The sequence below is a fragment of the Atractosteus spatula genome, chromosome 1 (assembly GCF_055471065.1).
Source record: "Atractosteus spatula isolate fAtrSpa1 chromosome 1, fAtrSpa1.hap1, whole genome shotgun sequence".
Taxonomy (NCBI): domain Eukaryota; kingdom Metazoa; phylum Chordata; class Actinopteri; order Semionotiformes; family Lepisosteidae; genus Atractosteus; species Atractosteus spatula.
Genome location: NC_142706.1, coordinates 12,321,481 through 12,345,092, shown reverse-complemented (window position 1 = coordinate 12,345,092; position 23,612 = coordinate 12,321,481). Strand labels below are relative to the sequence as shown.

The window sequence follows — 23,612 nt, the reverse complement described above, 5'->3', positions numbered from 1 at the left end:
GTATCTCACCACCAAAGCCACTTACAAAGTTGTAAACTGCCTATGTCAGGCTGGAGCACACTTTTATCTCTTCAGTAGAATCACTGCTACATTTTCTGCCGACAACACCCTTGAATTTACCCAGCAGTCTTCCTTTTTTTCTACCCGATTTTGTGATGAATCCGAAGTAAAAGGGAGTCTCGCAAAGATATCTCTCTCTTCTATTTCAAAGCTGACTCCCCAGCAGCTGCCTACACCATACCACATCCTGGCTGCTGAGCCGAACACATCAGCAAGCTGTCTATGGGGTAACGTCTTTCCTGTTCGTTAGCAAACCTGTACAGACACAGAGACAAGACCGAAAAAAGATGGTGGCTTACTGTCCGATTTGTGGGAAGCCTGTCTATTTTGGTGAGTCCATGCCTTTGTTATTTATAGGAAAAGTTATTCAGGAGGTAAGCTGGAAACACAAAACATTCATTCATCGTCTCCTTCTTTCTGCTTGTCGCTACTAAATATGTATTACCTTTGCAATCTATGCAAAAGGCATAATTTCCCTTATCTGAAAATCAAAATGAGCACTTGTGTCTTTAGGGCTCAGTGTTAAAAAAACAAATTTTAAAACAGTTTGGCCGAACATATTACAATTAAAAATAGGACACGTGTTGGGAAAATGAGGGCAAAAGGTCTTAATCACATTTATTGTGTGGTTTACTGCTTCAACTGCTCATCCTGTGTGAGTTCCATGCCTTGCAATGCAAGGCTCACGTTTCTCTTACATGAAGGTGCACATAGGAAGAAAGAAGTAGAGAAACTGGTCAGAAGGCTCTGGATGAGATTATCAAAACCTTTCAAAATACCCCAGCCTCCTGTGTCAGAGTATTTTCTTCATATTTCTGTGAGTCCAGAAATGTTTTATTTAACAGAACAGTGTTTTCAGTCAAGACAAAAGAATCACAGACCGTTACTTCACTACATTTTTTTTACAGAGTGCAGTCTCAATCTTACAATCAATAAAATATGGCTTTTAAAGCAGGGAACAAACGTCAACATACAGCGGGGGACTCCAGACCTGGTCCTGGAGAGCCCAATCTAGTTATTCCCTATAGTTCTCCTTTGACGTGCCTTATTTGAAGATCAGGAACACTTGTTTAAGTAGCTGTCCAGTTAAGTGAGTAATGTTTTAATGAAGGAAGTAATGTTTGAAATAAGGGAACACTGGTCCAGAAGGGCAGAAGGAGATTCTGATGGTTGTCAGAAAGATCTCTAAATGACTTTAAAAGATTCATAATTAAATTGTTCCAGGCTTACTTATAAAACCTGCTGGACTGGGAACTCCAGGACCAGAATTGGAAACCTGATGTATGATGCATGAACACCAGTCAACATTCTGAAGTACAGAGGAATTCCATACTTTTCTCTTACTCATTTCTCTCACGTTAACTGGTCAGGACACCTCCAGGATAACTCTGCTGTTCTGCATTTCTGTAGAAAAAATCTGAATTTCAGACAAATGTCTGTCCAAAACAAAAAGGCACAAAGCTTTGAACAATACTGTCGTCCCATTTATATCTAAATGAAAAAAAATAAGCCGATTGGCAGACCGATATAGCCTGAAGAGCCAAGCAGTGCATGCTGAGGAACCAGTGGCTGTATCTGTCATATAAACAGGCCTGAAGTGAAATGAAAAATCTTACATCCTCTTTCTCTCTTCCTGCGTGGCCTGTGTGTTATCTGGAGATGCTTTTAGAACAACTGAAAGGCAGAAGGGTTTGCCTTCTTGCCGTTACAATTTCACAGCTTTGTAGTGAATTAGTGTGCAGAGGTGTCAATTTACACATTTATGAACTACACGGAGACAGCTCTAAAATTGTATGCAAGGGGGAAACAGATTTTATTTAATCTTGGGGAACAAATGTTACATAAAAAGGAGATATCCTTTTAAATGTCACATGTGTCGCAAATGTTTCATGTCATATTACATGAAGTCAGATAAGAAGGAAGGCTCGGAAATAGGATGTGCAGTAAACCGTCCACAATGTTTTCTACTAAGACTGTAGTCCAGCAGGTTGTAAGAACACAAGAACAGTTACAAATGAGAGGCGGCCGTTCAATCTGACGAGTCAGTGCGGTAGTTCGTAACTAAGTGATCCCAGGACTCTTGAAAGAAGCTGGATTATTAGTTTTGACAACATGGATAAGTTGTTCCATATTCCTACATCCCATTGTTTAAAGAAGTGCCTCCTGTTCTTGGTTTTAAAATGCTCTTTCGCATGTGTCCTCTGGTTCATTCTTCACTTCCTTATTCTGGAGAGGTCTGCCAGGTTAATGTTTGAAGATTCTGAGTTCTTGTAACAAGTTCCCTCCCGATGCTCTCTGGTCAAGACCAGAAAGGTTCAGTTTCTTCAGCTTGGTAGTGTAGGACACTCCCATTTCTCCCAGAGCAACATCATCTTTTCTATAACATGGTGACCAAAATTATACCCAATATTCTAAATGAATCCTTATTAGTGCATTATTTGAGCATAATATCCCTTGATAGAAATGCTATGGTTTCAGCATAGAATATCCTAACATTTAAATTGCTTTCCCACATTATCGAGAAAATGTAAATTATTTTTTTTAGGTAGCCTCTCATTTTTACATTTTGTATTTATATTGCTGCCTGTACCCAAAACCCTGTATTTGTCTACAGAAAATGCCATATTCCAGGTGTTTGTCCAGTCTTGTATTTTGTCTAAATATTTTTTAATTGAATTTGCTGCTTTTACGATGTTTGCCAATCCTTTTCTAGTTAGAAATAGGCCAGAATGGACAGGCTAGTGCCACCCTAGTGCCTTATCTCTTAGTGAAGGACAGCTAACACAGTAATAAGCTGTGTTAAACAATGTTGAAATCTGAGGAGACTGATGACAAACAGGAAGTGGCTAGGGTAAATGGAACAGGAAGGAAGTGCTTGCCTGAAGCTGCCTTAAACCAATAACCAAACTGCAGCTGAAGTCTGTCACTTTCCGCCAAGCAAGAGTACAGAAATCCTTCATTTAAAAGGTTAAAAACTGGAGTGTCGTTTTACAGTTCTAGGCAATTTAGCTATGGGAAAACATACCATTGAAATAAAATTACCCAGAGTTTATTAGGTTTGCCTGGTTCAGTTTCAATTAATTGAATCAAAGGTTCCAGAGCAAAAGTAAAATGCATCACAACCTACAGTATACAAGAAAAAGGAGAAATTTATAGCTGAATTCAAGACCAGTTTTATAATAAAGAAGAAAATTCTTTTATCATCCTCTCATAGCATATTCAGTAAGGATAGATTCTGGTGTTATCTGGCCTCCTAAATATAGAATGCATAGTCTGGTTCAAAAATATATTTAAAAAACATCTATGTGTTTTCAGTAACTGCTTTGTCCTTAGCTGTGGTGATCTGCAACCCCCACTCTGGATGGGATGCCAGTGCATCCCAGGACACACACAAATTACAAACACCAACACAGGGAGCAAATTACAGACAACAATTAATATAGCATCTTTAGAATATGGGTAGAAAGAGGAATAGTAAGACAAAACAGATGAAAATGCAGGAGGAACACGCAAACTCCACACACACAGTCTGAACATTAAATACAGTTTACCCTGAAAGTGTCTTTCCTGTAGATTTTTTTTGCTTCATTTTTCCTTGCAATCAGCTGATAGGTTTTCCTCCAGCCCTAGTAACTAACAGCATGGTCCTCCCTACAGCGCTACAGTGGGATTTAGGTGCAGTGATTGTAATGGTCATAAATGATCTTTTTTCCTCTTTAATAAGTTCTTGGCTGTCTGCTTATGATCACTGTCAGGCTGAAATGTGACGTGACATCCAAAGACTCACGGAACACTGTATAGTTTCAGGCAATAGTGTCTCTATGTTTCCTTCAGTTCCACTTAGGTATCTAAACCCCAAAATACTGAAGAAGGCCCGCATGCAGATGAAACTTCCACATTGCTTGACAGCAAGACCTTATAATGACCTTTTCCTTATAGGCCTCTCATTTTCAGTTTGCACCTACAAACTATGGTCCCTAGCTCACATATTTCACTTATTAATATGACATACAGTATATAAAGTACTTGTTTATGCATACTTTTGCACACTGAGTGTGTCTCCCGGGTGTGGTTGAGGTCTTTGAAGTACGATAACTAGATTTTCTTTCTTTGTAACTTATCTTGCTGATAATTGCCTGTGCCTTTTGTACCCAGTAATGTATAGTTTTGTTATGTAGCTTGATTTCATACTCAGTACTATACTCTTTTTTTGTGTCCCCTTTTGAAAGAAATAAGCTTGGTTTCCACAGAACTGTTTTTGCTTAAACACTCTATATGGTAATTAATGAACAATGTGTGTTTTACGGTTGCATGTACATTATGTGTAGTGGTAAACTATATTACTGTGAAAATGCATTTGTTCATATAGAGTGTCTAGTTGGGCCCCAGACTTAAATCTCTATCACTGGCATATTTCCAAGCCTCTGATTTTCACTGCCCATGCTGGAAACGTACCCTCTACTCCTGGTGACAAGATCTGGCATTGTCACAGACTTATTTACACCCATAGCAGGTGCTTTGCATGTGCATAGTTTCAGCTTCTGCAATTCACCTTTGCTAATACAATGTTGAAAATACTGTATCTGTTATTTGGTGTTGATCTGTTTTCAGTTACGCAAAAATAATAGCGTGAATCTGAACCGGTTACTTGTGTGTATTCCTTATTTATTCAAGTTTCCACAAGAGAGCATTCTTGTACTTTCATGTATTCATGTAGTTTATCACCCCAAGACTGAAAAGTGCTCAGCGCTGTGCGTGTGGAATGCCCCTTCCAGTGCAACTGATACAAAACAATCACTCTCCAATCACAATGGAAACTTATACCACAAGAGTCACGCCGCTAGTTTCTATTCTGTAGTGGTTTAGATGATATGTCTTCGTCTGTCAGGATTCTTTTTGCTAGAATGTATGAGATTTGTAAAGCGTTCTTTGGCAAAGCACCTTAAATCAAAAGTCACAATTCAAGCAAATTCATGCACTTTACAATCTTTCCCAGTGTTTACCAAGGCCACATAGGAAATCACTCAGTTTTCCTGGGAGTCTGTTGCAGTTTCATCAGCACTTCAGAAGGAAACAATCCTACACAGGCCCAAATTTAATTTCGCCAGGTTTAGATCCTTGCAGAGGGAATCATTTCGTACGCCCTTCATTTCTCCCAGTGGAGTGAGGAAGAGAGGCTGACGGATCACCCAGATACTCATTTACTTCAGAAACTGACTGATTCGGAGACTGCAAGGACACCTGGCGACCATAGCACTTCTGCATTGACTGAGATCAATTCCCAGGCGGAACGTCTGATGAATTTTGTTTTAGGTGGAAGTACTTTAACTTCCAGACTTTTCCTGGGCAGTGAAGACAGTCCTTTGCAGACTCAGAATGTCTGAATGTCTTTCTAAATCAGACGTTCCTCTTGTCTTCTTAGGGGAGAAGAAACGCTCTCTGGGCAGAGACTACCACCCCCTATGTCTGAAGTGCCAGCAGTGCAAGAGACAGCTCAACCCAGGACAGCATGCTGAGGTAAGCAGATGGGAACACCATTCTCAAGCATGATGCTGTTCTAGTGAGAACCATCTCAATACGGAACTTAAATTAAAGCTGGCTCATGTCCACTGTATTTCTGTCCTGCTCTGTCTGTAAGGTGCAGTTCAAGGAAAACGACATATTTTTTCATTTCTAAAGCACATAACAGATATCTCAAATAATGGAGTGAACGCCAATATTTTCCTAACAACTCATTCCTTAACCCTCCCCAGTAGGAAAAACCCCAAATGACTATATAATAATTAGATTTTCCTTGTTTTAAAAGGAGACAAAAATGTCATTCACCTATAATGTCAACAAATGTGGAATATACAGTAATTAATAGAACTAAATTATACCCAAAACACAAAACTAATTTGACATTTCATGACAAGAAGGACAATTCAAGGACTTACTTGTCCCGATACTTTCAGAAAATTATGTAGCTGTGGAGAGAGAGCTAGAGAAACAGGAATCCATTGTTGTACTGCAAAATAAAATGCAAGCCCATTGCTTTATTTAATAAGTGTGTGCTCAGGTTTTTTCCAGATTTAAAAATTGTGTATACTATGGGCACAGCATTAGGAAAAGACAGAATGCTCGGTCTTTGTTGTATCACACACTCACAAATTAGTCAGATGCTCCTTCTTGGTCATTTCCATATTTATACGCTAAATTCAGCTGTTAGTCTACAGTACCTCAGCCTCTTGGTTTCTCTAAAAAAGAGAAAGGGAGAAAAACAGACAGGCATCCTGCAATGTGCACTGGATTAATTGACTTTAGAGTCTTGGACTTGTGCCAACCTCAGTTCATTGCATGCCTGAGAAAATGATCCCTTAAGAAGGACCAGAAATACTGGTTACAAAAGTATCAGAATGCCTCATTACACCTACCATTTAAATCCACAGTTTGTGGGTTTGGCTCCTCAGTTCTGTAGCTGAATGCAAAGCAGTGTTTGAGTGTTTACTGTTTACGTTAGTTGGTTCAATTAAGTTGGTTGATTAAACTGCAAATCTTACATTACATTCAGATATTAAATTGCTTTATCAGAACCGATTCTCCAGTGCTAAAGAGAATTGTCCTCTTTTGTTTCAGCATGATGAAAAGCCCTACTGTAATTATTGCTACATGAAGCAGTTTGGCCCCAAAGGTAAGAAGTGCCTTTTTCACTGTCAGTAAGGTGCATTCTGGGAATTCCCTTTGCTTTAGCAAGAAAAGCTATCAATAAGGAGGGCTCATAGCCAAAGTGTTGCTATGGACACCTTTATGGTTGGGCAACCAGCAGTACTGTGAGACTGAGGAAGACAGTAGGCCTCAATAATATATGAGCATTCAACACAGTATTTCAGCACAAATATAAAGTCACTCGGAATTATTTAACACTCTTTGTTCATAACAATAATTCATTGCATTTGTAAAGTGATTTTAATCCTCAAGAATCCCAAAAGACATACTGTATACAGTATGTCCTAAATCCCATTTTACCCACCACTGAAGGGTCACACTCACTTGGGTCAAGTGTAGCAGAGGTTGTGAGCCAGTTACTAAATACACAACAGATTCGTATCAGTTAAACTGAGAGAGAAATTTGAAATTTGAAAAGATTGAGCAAGCCTGAAATGGAATGTTACCAGGACTCAAGGTTATCATGCCTACACATACTACATGGAATCATTAATGACCATACATGGGCCCTCTGTTTGACCTCTCGTCAATTTGACAGTTTGTCAATTTGACAGTTCTGACCTGTCCTTTATGAGACATCAAGACCCTTTTTTATATCTCAGGCCCTGGAGGCTGTGCATTTTATTTGAGAATGATCGCTGGGAATACAATTGTATAACTTGGCTGAAGCTAGTGTGCTCCTGCGGAAACAACTGTTTCTCGGATGCTCAAAAAGGGCCCAAAATACCTGCTGTCTTTAGTATTTATTTTACTATTGGTGTATGCTGTGACAGATTGTGCAGAATGAACAGGAGAGCACGGGTCATTTTTAATTACTGCAGGAATGAAAGATGTACAGTAAACCATGCCGTGCACATCACTTGGCAATTGATCAAACACTAATCTTACCCACATGCACTGACATTGGCCTCAGTCAATTCTAAATTCCAAATGGCCATGACAAAAAATATTGAGCAAAATCCTAACAAACTAAAGACCTGTAAAGACCTGTTACATCTGCTGTCGTCAACTGGAAGATTTGCTATCCTCTAATTATTAATTTAATAATCACTTTTGGATCCCTTCCAAGTGCAGTGTGCATTACAGAAATATTCAGCTAGCAAAGTGATTTGTCTATGGACAACCTAACCCAATGGGACCAAAGGTCTGAGCTGCACATTTTCTGGAGTTATCATTCTGTTCCGCAGTCTTAGCAAAATCCACATGGACAGAGGATCACAACCTGCTTTGGTTTCTCTAGTCGTCAGCTGTGTCTGATTCAATAAATGACTGCATTCTTCTTAGCTGACTGAAGGCCCATACTGGTATCACTGAGACCGACTTGTCTTAGTCTTGTCTTAGTCTGTAATATATCGGACAAAGTCCACAAGATGTGTCTGCTTTGGTGACAGATAGTTACTGTTGCTCCTGTAATCTTTAGGGTCAACATTGACAATGAAGTGTGGGTCACTTGAGGCAAATTAAACTTCAGAAAAACTGACTTTTTCATACTGTTTTACTATAAAGCTAACCAACCCATGTTTTGGAGAACCTGAAGGCTTGTTGATCTTTTTGTATTCATGACTTTTTCTACACTGTAATATTTGCTGTGGAAACTGGAAATGATTTTGAACACTACTGATATGAAAGAAATAGAGGTTCTCTCAAAAAAAAAACAACTGTGACAAGACTGTATGCATGCTCATAGCCTCCCAACATCGCTTTCCAAAGCTGATGCTTTCAGTGTTGCTGAAGACGGAGTTAAAACCCAAAAACACCATCTTGGTATTCACACTGAGTCTGGAATATATCATTATTTGAATTCAGCTTCACAACAAGGGAGAAGTCTTTTATTTTCATTACTTTTAAAAAGTTTCTCTTTCCACGGGTTACGGTTTCCTTGGGTCACCAAAACACAGCTTGGTGTCAGTAGATCTGAGGTGTTGTCCTCTGTCTCCTGCAGGTAACCGGAGGCCGATGCCAAGTTCTTCTCTAGGAACACCTTCCTAAAGGCGAAGAGAATGGTCCAAAAGGCTGTACTTTGGTTGGATGTCACTGTAGGCATGGTGAATTGCAAAATGCTGGACATGCAAAGAGTGTATGTAAATGGAAACCTTTATTTACAGTCAATATAACCCTAGTTATCATTTATTGCATTTTTTTATTTTAAAGATGTAAAATATTGTTTTCACAGCATTTGGAACCTGTACATACATAATAGAGGTACATAGGTAAATATTAATCTGTCTGTAAGCATGCATGCCAGATCTATATTGTTCCTGTCTTTTTATAAAAAAAAAAGAGAATCCTAAATGATAAAAAATTCAATCATTTTGCAGAATTTTGTAATGGAAGACTGAGCTTGAAGCTGGTGACTCGTAGACACATTTTAGTTTATTTCTTCTGTATAAGCTCTAATAATTCATCAATTTCCCTACGGGATTAATGAAGTATTATCTATCTATCATATTCTATATGTGTATTGTTATAACAAAGGTGATTTTCACAGAGTCAGTGTTCTTGTTTTTGACAATGTGAAGTTAGAAGCTGGCTTTGATAACAGTATAATGTATAACAGAGCTTTTCAGCCTCGGTCCTGGAGAGCCCTAGTCCAGCAGGTTTTAGAGGTAACCCTTGAATCAACAATTTCTCAAAGCCTGGAACAATTCAGCTATGATCAGTTGAACAGGTGGCATGTTCAATTCAGTAATTTAAAGACCATTTGGACTTAAACACAGAATATCCTTCATCTCTCAATAAACAGTGTGCCCCTCACTGAAACATTACTGTTTAATTGATCAATTACTTAAAACCCATACTAAGTATTACATGAAAAAAAACAGTGAATATATAAATCATGCTATATAAAAAATAGTTGCATACAAAGTAGTTTACATTTTAAAAAGTGTTCCTAATCTTTAACTAACAGGTGATTGAAGGTGACCGGCTAAAATAACTGGACTGGGGCTCCTCTGGAGCAGGGATAGAGACCTCTGATGTATATGATTGCAATAATAAAATTATTGCATAACACAACTGGGACAGGTAACCTTGTGTTGGACAACCACGCAAAATTCTGATACTTTGAGAATTATGTCTTTTTTTTTAAGGTTTCCCAGCCTTAGCCATATACTTTCAGAAGCAATTAGAAGATCTCCATGATTAGGAACTGACAGAATCATTGTTTTAGTATCTCCCTTTAGATTGGTTAATATTATTGCTCGCTTGTATTTGTTATTTGAGTTTTGTTTGTAATCTACATTTCATTTGTCAGAACTACAACCAAATGACAAGACCCAGCTGAATTTAAAATTGTGACTCTATTAGGAGTATATGCAATGCAAGAGAAGAGTAACAATAAACTATTTTTTTTATTAATGGCTCTGTTGTTCATTCACAGTGATCAATAAGATTAAAAGATTACCTTTCTTATTTTTGATTCTTATGTTTAATGTCTAAGATGTACTTTGACTAAATATAATTAGATTGCTTATGACATTCCAGCAAAAAAAAAGCAAATTCAAAGATTTCTGGCTGAATATGTCACGAAGTTATCATTAGACTTCAGAGGATGTGAATAACATAATCAGGTATTGTTCCACTGGTTTTCAGTCAGATTGCTTTATAAACATTTTTTTCAGAAATTATTTCAAAATGTAAATAAGGCACCTAAATTTGCATTAGCTAAAAAGGCTGGGGATATATATGTTTTTTATATGTTTTTATTTTAATAATAAAAATATGTTGCATTTCTACAGCAGTTTTCATCCCAAATGATACCCAAACACTTTATATAAATGATAATGATCCACTTTGACCACAGCTGAAGTGCAGCATCCATTAATTACAGTACCCACAGCCCTACTACATGGTAAATCAGGTAAAGAAGTAAGAAATTGTTTCACCAATTGAATTAAGGGGAAATTTAGGGAGAAGAGATTGTTTAAACCCAGAATGGAATTTAACCAGGACACTGGGGTTAACACCCCTATTTTTATGAAAAGTGGGATCCTTAATGTTTAAGTTCTCGGGACCTCGGCTTAATGTCTGAGCCTAAGAAAGGCACCTCCTTCAGAAGGAGGTTTCTGATCATCATAGTGGGGGCACTGCTTTTATGGAATGTCTAATCCAGAGAGGCCCAAAAAACCCACTAACAGCAACTACATGGTTTTGTTTCTCAGAGGTCTCCCTTGCAGGATCTTGCTTAGTCTCTGAGATTTGACAAGATCAAGCTAAAAGGTGGTAACACAGCTATTATTACACAGTCAAATCAATGTACAGGTTATCGAAACTTTATTCAGCCATTTGTGTAGAACTAAATTAAAACATTTAGATAAAATAATGAGCTGAGAATTAGATGTTTAGATTTAAATCTTCATCGTTCTACTGGCAAAATTCAAAGTCAAGCCCATGCTCATCTTGTAAGTAGCAGCCTTCTTTCTAGATACTGTACCTAAAAATCCCTGTAGAACAATGCTCATTTTCCAAAAGAAATGTTGATGGGCACTTCAGAAGGGCACACAGTATAAGGGGTTTATTAATCTGTTAGGTGTGAAGACCAAAAATACAGTCGTGTTATGACACAATGTCATCAAATTCCTGTGTTGCGACTCAAGCACAAACTAGCTGTAGCCATGGTATATCCCCAGGTTAAAAACCAACAAATAAATAACATGTAGTTCATAGCAGGTTATTTGTAGAAATAAAAAGATAGAATAACTGCTGTGGTATACTATTTCACTGAAATCACAACTCGCAGCACAGAGATGCTGTCATTGTTTATTCTAGTATTTATGCATGCATGTACATATACAGTACCTTGGCAAAGTATATATGCTTATTAATAATAAAACTAACTTTAAAACATAATTACCACGTTGTACCATTGCTTACACAACAAAAAATCCTTTAATACTTATTTCATCACCGCACTAGCACAATAATGAACATATTAATTTTATAATTAACATTTTAAACAGGCCGAATCATCTATTGTTTTTGGCTCAGAGAAAACACTTGGATTGCCTCCCTGGTGTTGTGGTCAGCTTGTCTCCACAGGAAACAAAATAGATTCCTGTTCTGGGAGCAAAACTGAATTCGTTTTGTTCTTCCACTTCTGTTAAGATTAGATCATGTGCAAGGTAGCAAACAAGAGGAGGTTATTTGTCCGGTCTACAGTAGTGGGCTTGACAATTAGCAGCAAACAGATCCAAGAACCTGACCCAGCCGTTTCTTTAAAGATGTCAGGGTATCAGCTTAGGCTACATGGTTTGTTCCAAATTCAAAAAATGTGTTTCCTGTTCTTAGGTTTAAACTCATTTTTGTATGTTTTCCACATGTATCCTCTTATTTAACCTGTGAAACTCTTGAAATCACTCATTCTATTATTATTATCATCTGTAGTAGTAGTAGTAATATTATGAGTAGTTTTACCTGTTTGCCAGCATGAAGCCGTGCAGTTTACGTTTGGAGTTGCAGCCATTATTCCACAGTGAAAGCTTCTAAAGCTCACTTCAGTTAAGCCTAGCTAAAGGGGAGTTCCTGGGATAAGTATCTTATTTTTATTAATCAATAAGGTGTTTATAATCCTGGCCCTAACATAAGGCTACTGAACTTAAACCAATCACTTGGAATTACGTGAAACGTCCTGTGGGTATAGAAAAATAGGAAGCACACTTGCTGCACATTGGAGGTGGAAAAGTGTGCCTGAATCCACTCTTCCTCGCCATTGAATGCAGGAGACATGCGGTAGGGAAATCTGGTCTTACTAGGCTTCCCTAAAACTCCAAGCAGACTTTCTTTTTTCATTATGGCTAGACACGTTATCAGAGCTGTTAAAACCCAGCTGAACATCAGCCTGAGAAGCATGGTATTGTGTAAATGAGGAAAAACCTGCTTTAGAAGATGAAGCCCGTACTGTACTTACAACGGTCTTGGAGACATATTGCAGTATATACCATGGAACCGTTGAATCTCTCATTTGTCCTCAGGTCCTCTGTAGTGCTGTCAGTATACCTGGCTGCAAAGCTCTGAATCAGCTCCTTGCAGGCGTCACAGGTAATGTTTTTAAGAAGGTATTCATCTGAGCCCTTCATTATCCTCCCTCTACAAAGAAGGTCCCTGTAACTGCGGAGCTGGCTGTGAATAGAGATGCCAATTTTTAGAAAGAGAAAATTACCATACAAGATCCCAGGGCTGATTCTGATGTGACATGGGCACCTTAGGCAAGAATGGATTAAGTTAGCCTGATCAAAGCTGAGAATGGAAATGAAGAAGGGCTGCATCATATTTTGAAGGTGGTTTCTCGGCTTTGCCAAAGAGAAACACAACCGCAAGGATAACAAGCTCACACCTGCTTGAGGATAAAAGATGGCTCTTTTCAAGGCCTCTTCACAAACAACCTTGCAAACAACACTAGAAGCAGTCTTGTAGAGACTCGGGCTCATATGAATGGCCTATTCTGAAAAACAGCTACAGTAAATCTTTTCAGCCTTGAACAGAGCAGACATGAATTGAATCTGATTGAAGTCTTCAAAAACCTGTGGACTTTTTTCCAAATCAGCAGTAAAACATGAACTTGGCACACATGTGTCTTTGCATTTAAAATAGATATCAGGAGGCACTAGTTTAAACAAAGAGTTGTGGGAGTTTGGAACAAGCTACAGTTCATGATGCCTTCGGACTCCTTTGGACTTGTTTGCCTTGGCCACACCCACCCGAGCACCAGTGCATCGTTGTCACGCCTCCCTGTTTGTCAACCTGCCCAGTTCCTAGTCGTCTCTTTCCCTGTGCCTGTTTCACTCCCTTCCGGATTCTGCCGTCTGCATAGGGTCCTGATCCACGCTTCGTGACTATATATATATATTTTAATTACTTGTTCTTATTTATTACCATTCTCTGCTCAATAACCTACTTAATGTCACAAAATATTTTAGCTGCCAATAACATACTGTAACGCTACGGGGTTCATGTGGGCGCCCTCGCTGCTGCCGCATCAGGTCAGCCCCCCACCGTCGGGGACTCGAACCCGGGCCTTCGGGCGTCACTCAACAGGGACCCAGCCTCTTGAGCCAAAGGGAAATCTCCCGTCAGCCCGGCAGCTGCGGTCCCTGCTATTCACAGGGGAGGGCGGTGATGTCACCGCGCTGGTAAGCCAGCTCTCACAAGCAATGGAGGCCGTATGCGTTACACTCTCCCCCACTTAATTTGCCGTCCTCAGCAAAGGGCCATCCCATCCCACTTCTGACACCAATGTAACACTACGGGGTTCACGTGGGCACCCTCGCCGCTGCCGCATCAGGTCGGCCCCCACACCGTCGGGGACTCGAACCCGGGCCTATGGCGTCACTCAACAGGGACCCAGCCTCTTGAGCCAAAGGGAAATCTCCCGTCAGCCCGGCAGCTGCGGTCCCTGCTATTCACAGAGGAGGGCGGTGACGTCACCACGCTGGTAAGCCAGCTCTCACAAGCAATGGAGGCCGTATGCGTTACACTCTCCCCCACTTAATTTGCCGTCCTCAGCAAAGGGCCATCCCACCCCACTTCTGACACCAATGTAACACTACGGGGTTCACGTGGGCACCCTCGCCGCTGCCGCATCAGGTCGGCCCCCACACCGTCGGGGACTCGAACCCGGGCCTCTGGCGTCACTCAACAGGGACCCAGCCTCTTGAGCCAAAGGGAAATCTCCCGTCAACCCGGCAGCTGCGGTCCCTGCTATTCACAGGGTAGAGCGGTGACGTCACCGCGCTGCTAAGCCAGCTCTCACAACCAATGGAGGCCGTATGCGTTACAATACAGTATGAACAAAAATAATGGCCCATATAAAATCCAGGGGAACTCAAAGTGGCTCCTAGGCGGGCCTACACTGTAAAGCACTTTGAGCCACGTAGTCAGGATTTGACCTGTTTGAGTTTGGGCTCAGAAGTTATGGGATGTCTTTAAGCAATGGCGCGCAGGGTGATCTCACAGTATTGTCAGGAAAAGCTGCACTGCTCCCTGAGCTGGTGCTAATCCGACTGTGGGCACTATGGGAGTCACACTGACAAAAGAGTCAGAAGACTCTGGCAGGAACTGTCCTTATTCCTGCTGTGCCAGTAGTTAGTTGGATAAGTCAAGCCCAGTTCATGAACAACTGGTAGGTCAGGTTTGGGGTGTAAAAAGATTGTGGGGGAAAAAAAATGTACCACAAAATGTAATTAAAAAAACTACGACCAGGTGGTTTCAGAACCATCCCGAAGAAGCAAAATTTTAAAAGGTGAATTGTGTAACACCTGAACCATATTAAGAAATGCTTCCCTCGGGTACAGCTATTAAGAATGTTTTTAAGCCTCAGACATGTTTTCTGCCTCCCAATCCCAATAATGATTTGGTCCCAATTATTCCATTAATTTTTGTTCCTATTGCAAAAATATGACTCAAAGTGATTTACAAGGAAGATGACATTTGGAGATAAATGACTGCATTGAGCTGAGTGATTCATTACCCTTCATATTAAACAATGTAGAACTCCTCAATGAAGTCAATATATTTTATTCTCAGCTTTCCATAATTATTCATTCCTTTTTTTTTCACAGTCCTGCCATTTCTAACAGAAGATGTTCCATGACTGCTGAGCCCTTAAAAAGACCAGAAAGAATGAACTTTTTTGATGAGCACAGTGATTTGTTCAAAGGGATAAATGAACTTTGCCATTATATTGGAAATAATTTGGAAATGTATTATAATCAAATGCAATGTGTTACCTAGTTTTAGTGTGAAAACAAACAGATTTTTATATAGCAAAACAGACTTCATTTCACAATAAACATCTTACACACTATAACAAGTCATGCAAACTCTACGACATTACAAAAGTTCTTAAAAAGGGTGATTGTCCTTTATCAATCTGAGCAAAGTGGATGCTGGGACTGGTTTTGGACCATGAAAGAGTCCCTCCAAGCCCTACCACTTGCTGTTGTACATGCCATTCCCCTATCCCGGCTCTGAAACTGCAGCTGTCCAGTCCTCCACAGGAGCCTGGAGCAACAGGGTTTTCCTCCTTAGTCCCTGTACAGGGCCCACGGTCCCTTCATGCACTCCTTCACCCTCAGGAAGCCCCACCTGGCGACATCGCTCTCCAACCTCCCTCTGAGGTCCGCCAAGATCCTCTCCTCCAGGTCCCTCGCTCCCCACTCTGTGTTGTGCCAGATGAGAGTGTTCCTCGCCTTCCACAGTCCTTGTTTTGTTAGAGACACCAGCAGCCAAAGCAAGTACCGTGTCCCTTTGTCAACTCTGGTCGGTGCCAGCCCCAGCAGGACGCGCCGATAACGTAGCACCCTTCCCGCTCCTCTGGTGCACTGCTATCCAAGTGAGGTCCTTCAGCTTAATGTCTAGGTCTTTCAGCTATGTCCTTTTCCAGACTTGTCTGGGAACTTGCAGTCTCTCTCTGATGACCACCTCACCTCTCTCCGGTTTCCTCCTCACCTCCTTGTACAGGGAAGGTACAGAGCTCTGGCTCCACTTGACAGCGTGGGTGCAAGTCTCCGGTTGCTTTTCTTCTTTTGGTCCGGTATTTGTCCTTTGGACCATCTGGATGGAGAACCACAGCCTGAAAAAGTACTGGTACTTCTGGCTGATGGCTGTAGCCAAACAGGTGTTATCTTTACCAGAAAAGAAATAGTGCCAACAGTTTGCAATGTCAGTGAAACACAGGGTTGTTAATTGTAAAATAAACACTTTTCAGATGCCAATAGAAATTACATGTTACCATCCTATCTTCATTAATAATGAGCAAGATGCAACCTTATAACTTCACCGAGAGTGCAGCCCAAGTGGTTGGACCACAAATAGTTATCCTAGGCACACCTCCAAATGTCCAGCCTATATATCCCAAGTGAGCACTGAGCCAAAAAGCCAGTCCTCTGTCCCAGAGTAGTGATGACACCTTCATTATGAGACGGTAATGAGGCTGCACTACCCTGGTGTGTGCAGCGCCAGTAGACAGGAGAATTACTCCACTAGCTGGGCTCGAAGCGATCACCAATCGGCAAGCGAAAGTGAAAATGAAAGTCTGCAGCACAAAAAGAAGACCCAGAAGTCGTGGTCAAAGAGCAAGCAAAGGTCTGTATAGAAAACTGGTTCCTTGCTACAGTGAGTGGCAAGGTGGAGTACACCCTGGATGGGATGCCAGGCCATCGCTGGACACATGCACACACACTTACACCAGGGCCTATTTTCCCAGAAGCCAATTTACCTACCAGTATGTATTTAAACTGTGGGAGGAAACTGGAGCACTTGGAGGAAACCCACACAAACACGGGAAGAACGTGCAAACTCCACACAGACAGACCTCCAGGACCGTGGGCCCCAGCGTTGCAAAGAGGCAATGCTAACCACTGAACCACCATGCCGCCCATCGCAGAACAGTCTTTTTAAAAAAAAATGAAACCTGTTACTGAGAAAATGAGAAGAACGAAGACTCGAACATTATTACAGTATATTCTCTTGAATACTCTACAGAATATTCTTTCAGTAGGGTAACATCAGCCTGTCCTCAGGTGACACAATGCACGTTCTTGAGCTCTCCTACAGAGATGAATATCAAACAAGTATAAACACACCTTTCCAGTACAATGAATGCATTATTAGTATTCTAGTGGAAAGGTTCCAGAAATTATATTGATTAAGTGGAAGAGATTCCCTGCAGATGACTAAGACCTTGGGAATACTGATTGATGTTGATGATTTCTCCTTCTTATCCACAAAATTTAGTTAGATTTGCAATGTAAAGCTCTATTAAGCGTCAACAAAGAAGCTTTCAGAAATTGTATAGAATCAGGGTTGTAAATGAATAATAGATCACAACAAAGAATCCATCCAGACGTTCTCTGTAGTTTTCAGATCCCAAAGTAGATTGTGTCCTTTGATGTCATAGTTCAGGAGAGCTCAGAGAACAAACAGGGAACCCTTCCATGTATTACCAATTTTCTAGGACTTACTGGAAGCAATTAAAAACAATTCCACCACTAACAGTTACAATTTCAAAGGAAATGCTGATGTCAAAACACACTTTCTCTTTAACCTAACTGACTTACCTGGTTCAATTCACTGCGTCGATCTCTCATTTACTGTGTAAAGGACAGAATTATTGTGGATCTAATCTAATTAGCCTCCAGTGTAATGAAGTGCTTGCTTTTGGTTGCTTTCTTGAAATAAAATAATATAGTGCTATAAAAAGAAGCACAAAACTACATTATTTTTGGAAGCGGGAAAATTCCTTAGTTAGAGGCCAGAGAAAACAGCGGATAAAAACTAAATAAAAAATTAAACGTCCACCCGGAATGCCATTATATTCTCACATGTCCACATTTTTAGATCAAGGCACCAAATAAAGAAAGCAGTGTACAGAGTCCCACAGATAAAAGATGAGTGGTTTAATTAAGGAAGGCAATAACACTATATTAAACCATTCTCATTAAAAACAGCTTTCCTTAATTACAAGTGCCTAAGCTATCTCTTGTATTATTTATTTCAAAAAAGTACATTAGGATTTCTAACACTGTATCAGCTGTAGTTAACTCCACTGGGCAAACAGTGCCGGGTCATTTATATTTTAATTAGCAATACATCCAATTCAATGGACAGAAAATATAACAAAGGATACTGGAAAATGGCACTGCCAATTACTTGCTCCAGGATGCATGAGGTACATTTCAAACACTTTTTGCACACATGACATATACACTATATATGTGAGAACTGATCGTTTTTACTTGAAACCATCTCAACCAGTAACGTCCTGTGTCCTCTGTGCCTAGTTTAATTTAGCATGGGCTATCCCGGGAACAAGACATTTCTGTCATATTCATATGCTGATTATATGGTAAGCTGTCACTGAGGTTGTCTAATTGCATGTACAATCCAGCGGTGAAAGAGTGAGATGGATTTAATGAGCTCTTGATATAACTGGCTGTCATGTGTCAATCAGGTAGCTGAGTGGTGGATGAAGAAGCTCACCTTCTATATGTAAATACTTTGGGATGCTTTGGGATGAAAACTACACTATATAAATACTAGGAAATCTTATTCTTAACATCATCTAATAAACAATGTCAATATACTATTCGTTTGAGTCAAAAATGATTCCCATATTACCATGATCTAGAAGACATACTTCCCTGTTAATATTGCATACAGCACCAGTGGGAACCAAAGACATGTGGCCGCCATTACAGCAAAGGGTTAAAAAAGCTGCAGTTATCTGAAAGATTTGATTCACTGCCTTTTCCTTCATTTTCAACCTATCTGTCACTTATTCGGTACTATTTAAAAAACTGGAATCACCAAATTTTAGGCTTCATAGATTCTTTTCTGAGATTCTTCAATGATTATTCTTTTTAGATGGTTTAAAAGTATTAGTTGCTGCAAAGGGATATGCTATAAAGAAATAAATACAGATCCTAATTACACATTAATGATTGAATCTTCATATCAGCACCACAAATGTGTACCAATAGCAAATACATTTTATTGCAAGTAAATAGCATATCATATAATTTTGTATTTCCTGTATATGAGTAATACAGCTTTATTTACTGTAAACCCTAAAAAGTTCCAGGCCCTGTCACCTTTCCATCCAGTTCCTAACCTCTTCATCAGGTTCAGGGTTGCGGCGGGCACACACAGACACATTCACGCACACACTCACCCCAGAGCCTATTTTCCAGAGGTCCATTACCCTACCAGTACGTCTTTGGAGTGTGGGAGGCAACAGGAGTGCTCAGAGGAAGCCCGTGCAAACACAGGGAGAACATACAAACTCCACACAGATAGCACCTCAGCTTTCAGAATCGAAATTCAGAATTGAACCCAGGGCCCCAGGGATGCAAAACACCAATGCTCACCACTGCACCACCCACCCAATTGCCCATCTATTTCAAAACAGGATTGTAGGTAGGCTGGTCCTGCATGTGAACATTGTGAGTCAAAACGTAAGGCATTCCAACCTCATAATAAAATGATAATGCTTTATCTTCAAGAGAGGGTATATACTACATCAGGAATCCTAAGGCATATATTTCAAATATGTGTATTTGAATTAGTATTTGTGATTTACACTGTCAGTAAATCAGTCCAGAGAATAAGAGAAGGCCCACCTTCTGCATACATTTTTATATTTCTTATTTACTACATTCTTCATCCTCTCTAAACAAAAAATGGAGAATTATTTTTAAAACGTTAAGATACAGCACATTTGGGACGTATCTAAGACATACCACATCCGAGCAGTCACTGAAAATGAAGTGTAAGACACATTTTATTTCCAATCACTGATTTGTCATATCTTAAGGATCAGTTCTTCTTCTGGAATAACAGATCCCACATATGTACAATGTATCATAAGCATATATTTAATGGTAACGGCAGCAAACGAAGTTAGCGCATATTACAATAAATGTTACTGTTTCACCCTAAGGAGAAACATACATGCCCCAGTGAATTCTGCCCATTTTTTTCCCCCCAGTTTATTGTTGCCTTCAATTTTCGAGCAGCAGCCCTGAATTCCATTTTCAGAGCTCCAAAAAAATAATAGGACCGGGTCTGGAATGAAGATTTGCAGGAGAAATCAAAATGCAGATTGAGGATCAGGACCAATTTGCTGCTTCCAATGAGCACAGCACATCTTCCCCATGGGAATTTACGGCCCCACTTAAAACAATAAGTAAATAAAATAAAAGGAGTTTCACCTTGGCTTTGATGAGTATGTCCAGGCTTATGAAGGACAAAAGAGACATACATTAATAAATGAACTGCAAAAAGAGAGGAGAGGGTCTGTATGTATTGTATAAGTATCACAGAGGAACTGCAAGGCATGTCAAATTGCTTTTCCAATTCGCTGTAAATTTGGTCCTCCAAAACTGACACTTTATCTTTGAATGTAAATCTGCCTGAAAGCCAATTGCTATGCCCTGTCAGAAGAATCTGTTTGCTCCCTGGATAGCATAAGGTTGATGAGGAGAGGATATGCAAATAGGTTTCGCCTTGATGAAGGCAAAAGAGTGGGGGTGGGGAAGGAGAGAGAAAGAGGGGGGGAAACATTACCAGTTTCACATTTGAAATGCAGAAGGATCCCTACCAGCTACCCTCATCAAACCCAACCTGGGCTTTGATCACCGGCTCCTTTCCTGCTGAACGCTGTGAGGCAGGGAGAGCAGGCAGACCTGCCAGTGGGGCTCGGCTCAGCTCGCCGTCCCCCGTCTGTGTGGGAATGGAAAGGAAACGGACAGCACCATGCTGGCCAGTGGTTCTGATCTGCTGCCAGGGCCACGGCAAGGGAGGAGAGAAAAGAGCACACCTCACAAAGGGAAGAGCGGTGGCACTCGCTCTTTGAACACCCCCTGAGCTGTCATGTGACACAACTCCGACAGCCGGGCCCTCTAATTTACATCTGTTTCAACTCCAGCATAAATTCATAATTAGGGGGGGGGAGAAATTGACGCAGGCAGTGGTTTTGCTGCACACTGCTGCTCGCCCAATTTCTAAATAGGAACAATATGGAATTGTCATTCGTTTTATTCTAACATGGGCTAATTTGATATTCATGAGGGTTACACAGGTACAGAGGCGCGCCGGCGTTAACACGGTCAAATGCAAATCGGAATTAAGCGGACAGCATTGTTACAGATCTAAAAGCTAATGGGGAAAAGAAAACCAACAGTTACAGACATGTGAAAAGGCAGCTTTAAATGCTAAGAAGGACGCATGGTCTCAAGCATGGTAGTACACCCCCCCCCCCCCCCCCGATACGGTTTTGGGCTGCGTTTTCAAAAAGATATTGAGGTGAACTGAACAAAATGTACAATAAAATAACAGACTGAAATGCTTCTTTAAGACAAATGCAGCCTATTTGCTATATACTGTATCTTACGTCCTTTACCTATATTAATATATCCATATATAAAAATGTGTTGCAATATATGAAAGTTTTTGTTATATCAAACATTTTGTTACATGATTCTCTCGAAAATATTACCGTATGACTACAGAAAGTACTGTAGGACTAACATTTATCATTTTAAAATACAGTATTTACAAGGATGAAAGAAAGCCACATATCATTCTAAATATGTGTTAATTAATAACAAATTATTGCTTCTGTTAGTTGACCCAAGCCTTACTGTTTGACTCACTTTCTGGATATTGTGTAATAAGAGATGAATTTTACATGCTTTGGGAGAAAAGAAAAAATATTTTGAACCTGAACGTCTTTGATAACTGTATGTACATATGTACAGTGGAATAACTGCTAAATGAAGGAAGCAGACTAATGTTTTTAATTTATTAACTGTATGCATAAGCATATAGATAAACACAGGCTTTCAACATGTTTCATACAATCATTTCAGATGCAAACAAAACCATCGTCAATCAGGAATGATAAATCTTATACTATTATTCTATTCAACTATATTCGGACAATGAAGAAATATTCACACTGTCTCTTCAGTCTCTTGCTTATCCTTATTGTATTGCAGTTTCAAAATCCGTAAAGACATTGAGGAAGACAGCCCTGTAGTTCTTCTGCATGGACAGTGAGGCACAAACCAAAGGGCACAGGAGGGAACGAGGTGGACATGCATTGAAAACCAAGAACGGGAGGCACTTCTGTACTCAAAGAGTTGTGGAGGGAGCTTCTCCACCGTGTTGTCCAAGCTGATGCCCTGGCCTCTTTCAAGGAATGGCTGGGTGAGACCTTCAGATCCACTGACTGCTGACTATCAGACTAACCTGTTGGATCGAATGGACTCCTCTCACTTGTAACTGTTCTTAAGTTTTTGACATTTTGTGGGCGGGGGCAGATTAAGCCTATTGCTGGCAAGGGCAGTAAAGATTACCCTAAAACCATGTATTAGCCTGAAATACTCGGAGAAAAAGGAGTGGACATGAAGGCAGATTAAGCTAATGAGGCTGTAACCAGATGGTTTATTTCTGTAATTCCCTTGCTTCAGTTACAGTAACAGTGCATTGGAGCTATTTGCTGGGCTGTGCAGATTAGAGCTTTCATGCTAAAAAGGAATCAGGAAATGATGATTTAACTTTTAAACAGCTGCGGCCTGCTTTGTGTTACTGAAGCTACTTAGACACATGCACTGCAAGCAGCTGCTTAAATACAATCTACCATTCAACTTCTGCCAAAGAGTCACAAAACAAGTCTCCTGTGCAGGACTTTCAGACAGCACTCACCTCCCCTGTTTACTTTTTTCAAGTATTTTTTTTTCTGAACAGTGCATTTGATGTTCAAATGGGGGAATAGAATTTAGGCTTCAAAAGGGTTCTCTCCAGGAAAAAAAAAGATTAAAGGCAAGCTTGTGTATTAAAAAAATGCTTAGGTTGCAAGTTCAGGTCCTTTGTGATCTAAAGCTTAGTATCCTAAATGTGATTTGGATCTTTTGTAGGGAACAACAAATGACAAGTTTATTACTGTGCGATATGACCTACATATTTAGTTGATGATTTCAATACAATCTAGTGATCAGGTACAGTAGATGAACGGGGACAACTTACAATCATCACATATTAGCATAATAATGTGTTTTTCAGACTACATTGTTATTTCAACAACAGCCTGGACTTGACTACTTAAACCGAACTACCAATAGTTGGCATTTCATGAAAATCAGTCATATAAAAAGACTCACGATACATTTCAAGGTGCAGACTCTGTGAATATACTATTTTTCACTGGGATTCCATTTTTTACCGAGGTAGAACAGTTTCAATTTACTTTGCATCAAGGCATCCATTTTAATAGCTGTTTTCAGTAACTATCAACCCTACTGACTTAAGGTGGAACTTTGAGTAAGTCAGACTGTGTGAGCCCAGGGGTC

The 23,612-nt window shown here is 40.1% G+C and overlaps 1 protein-coding gene across 1 annotated transcript; it reads left to right on the top strand.

Annotated features, from left to right (window-relative positions):
* Positions 1-272: 272 nt before the first annotated feature.
* LOC148840629 (cysteine-rich protein 1) lies at positions 273-10,116 on the top strand. Its single transcript, XM_088910940.1, has 4 exons — positions 273-390; positions 5,483-5,577; positions 6,676-6,730; positions 8,708-10,116. Exons 1-4 carry the CDS (start codon positions 348-350, stop codon positions 8,752-8,754), a joined length of 240 nt encoding a protein of 79 aa, XP_088767066.1. The 5' UTR covers positions 273-347; the 3' UTR covers positions 8,755-10,116.
* Positions 10,117-23,612: the final 13,496 nt, after the last annotated feature.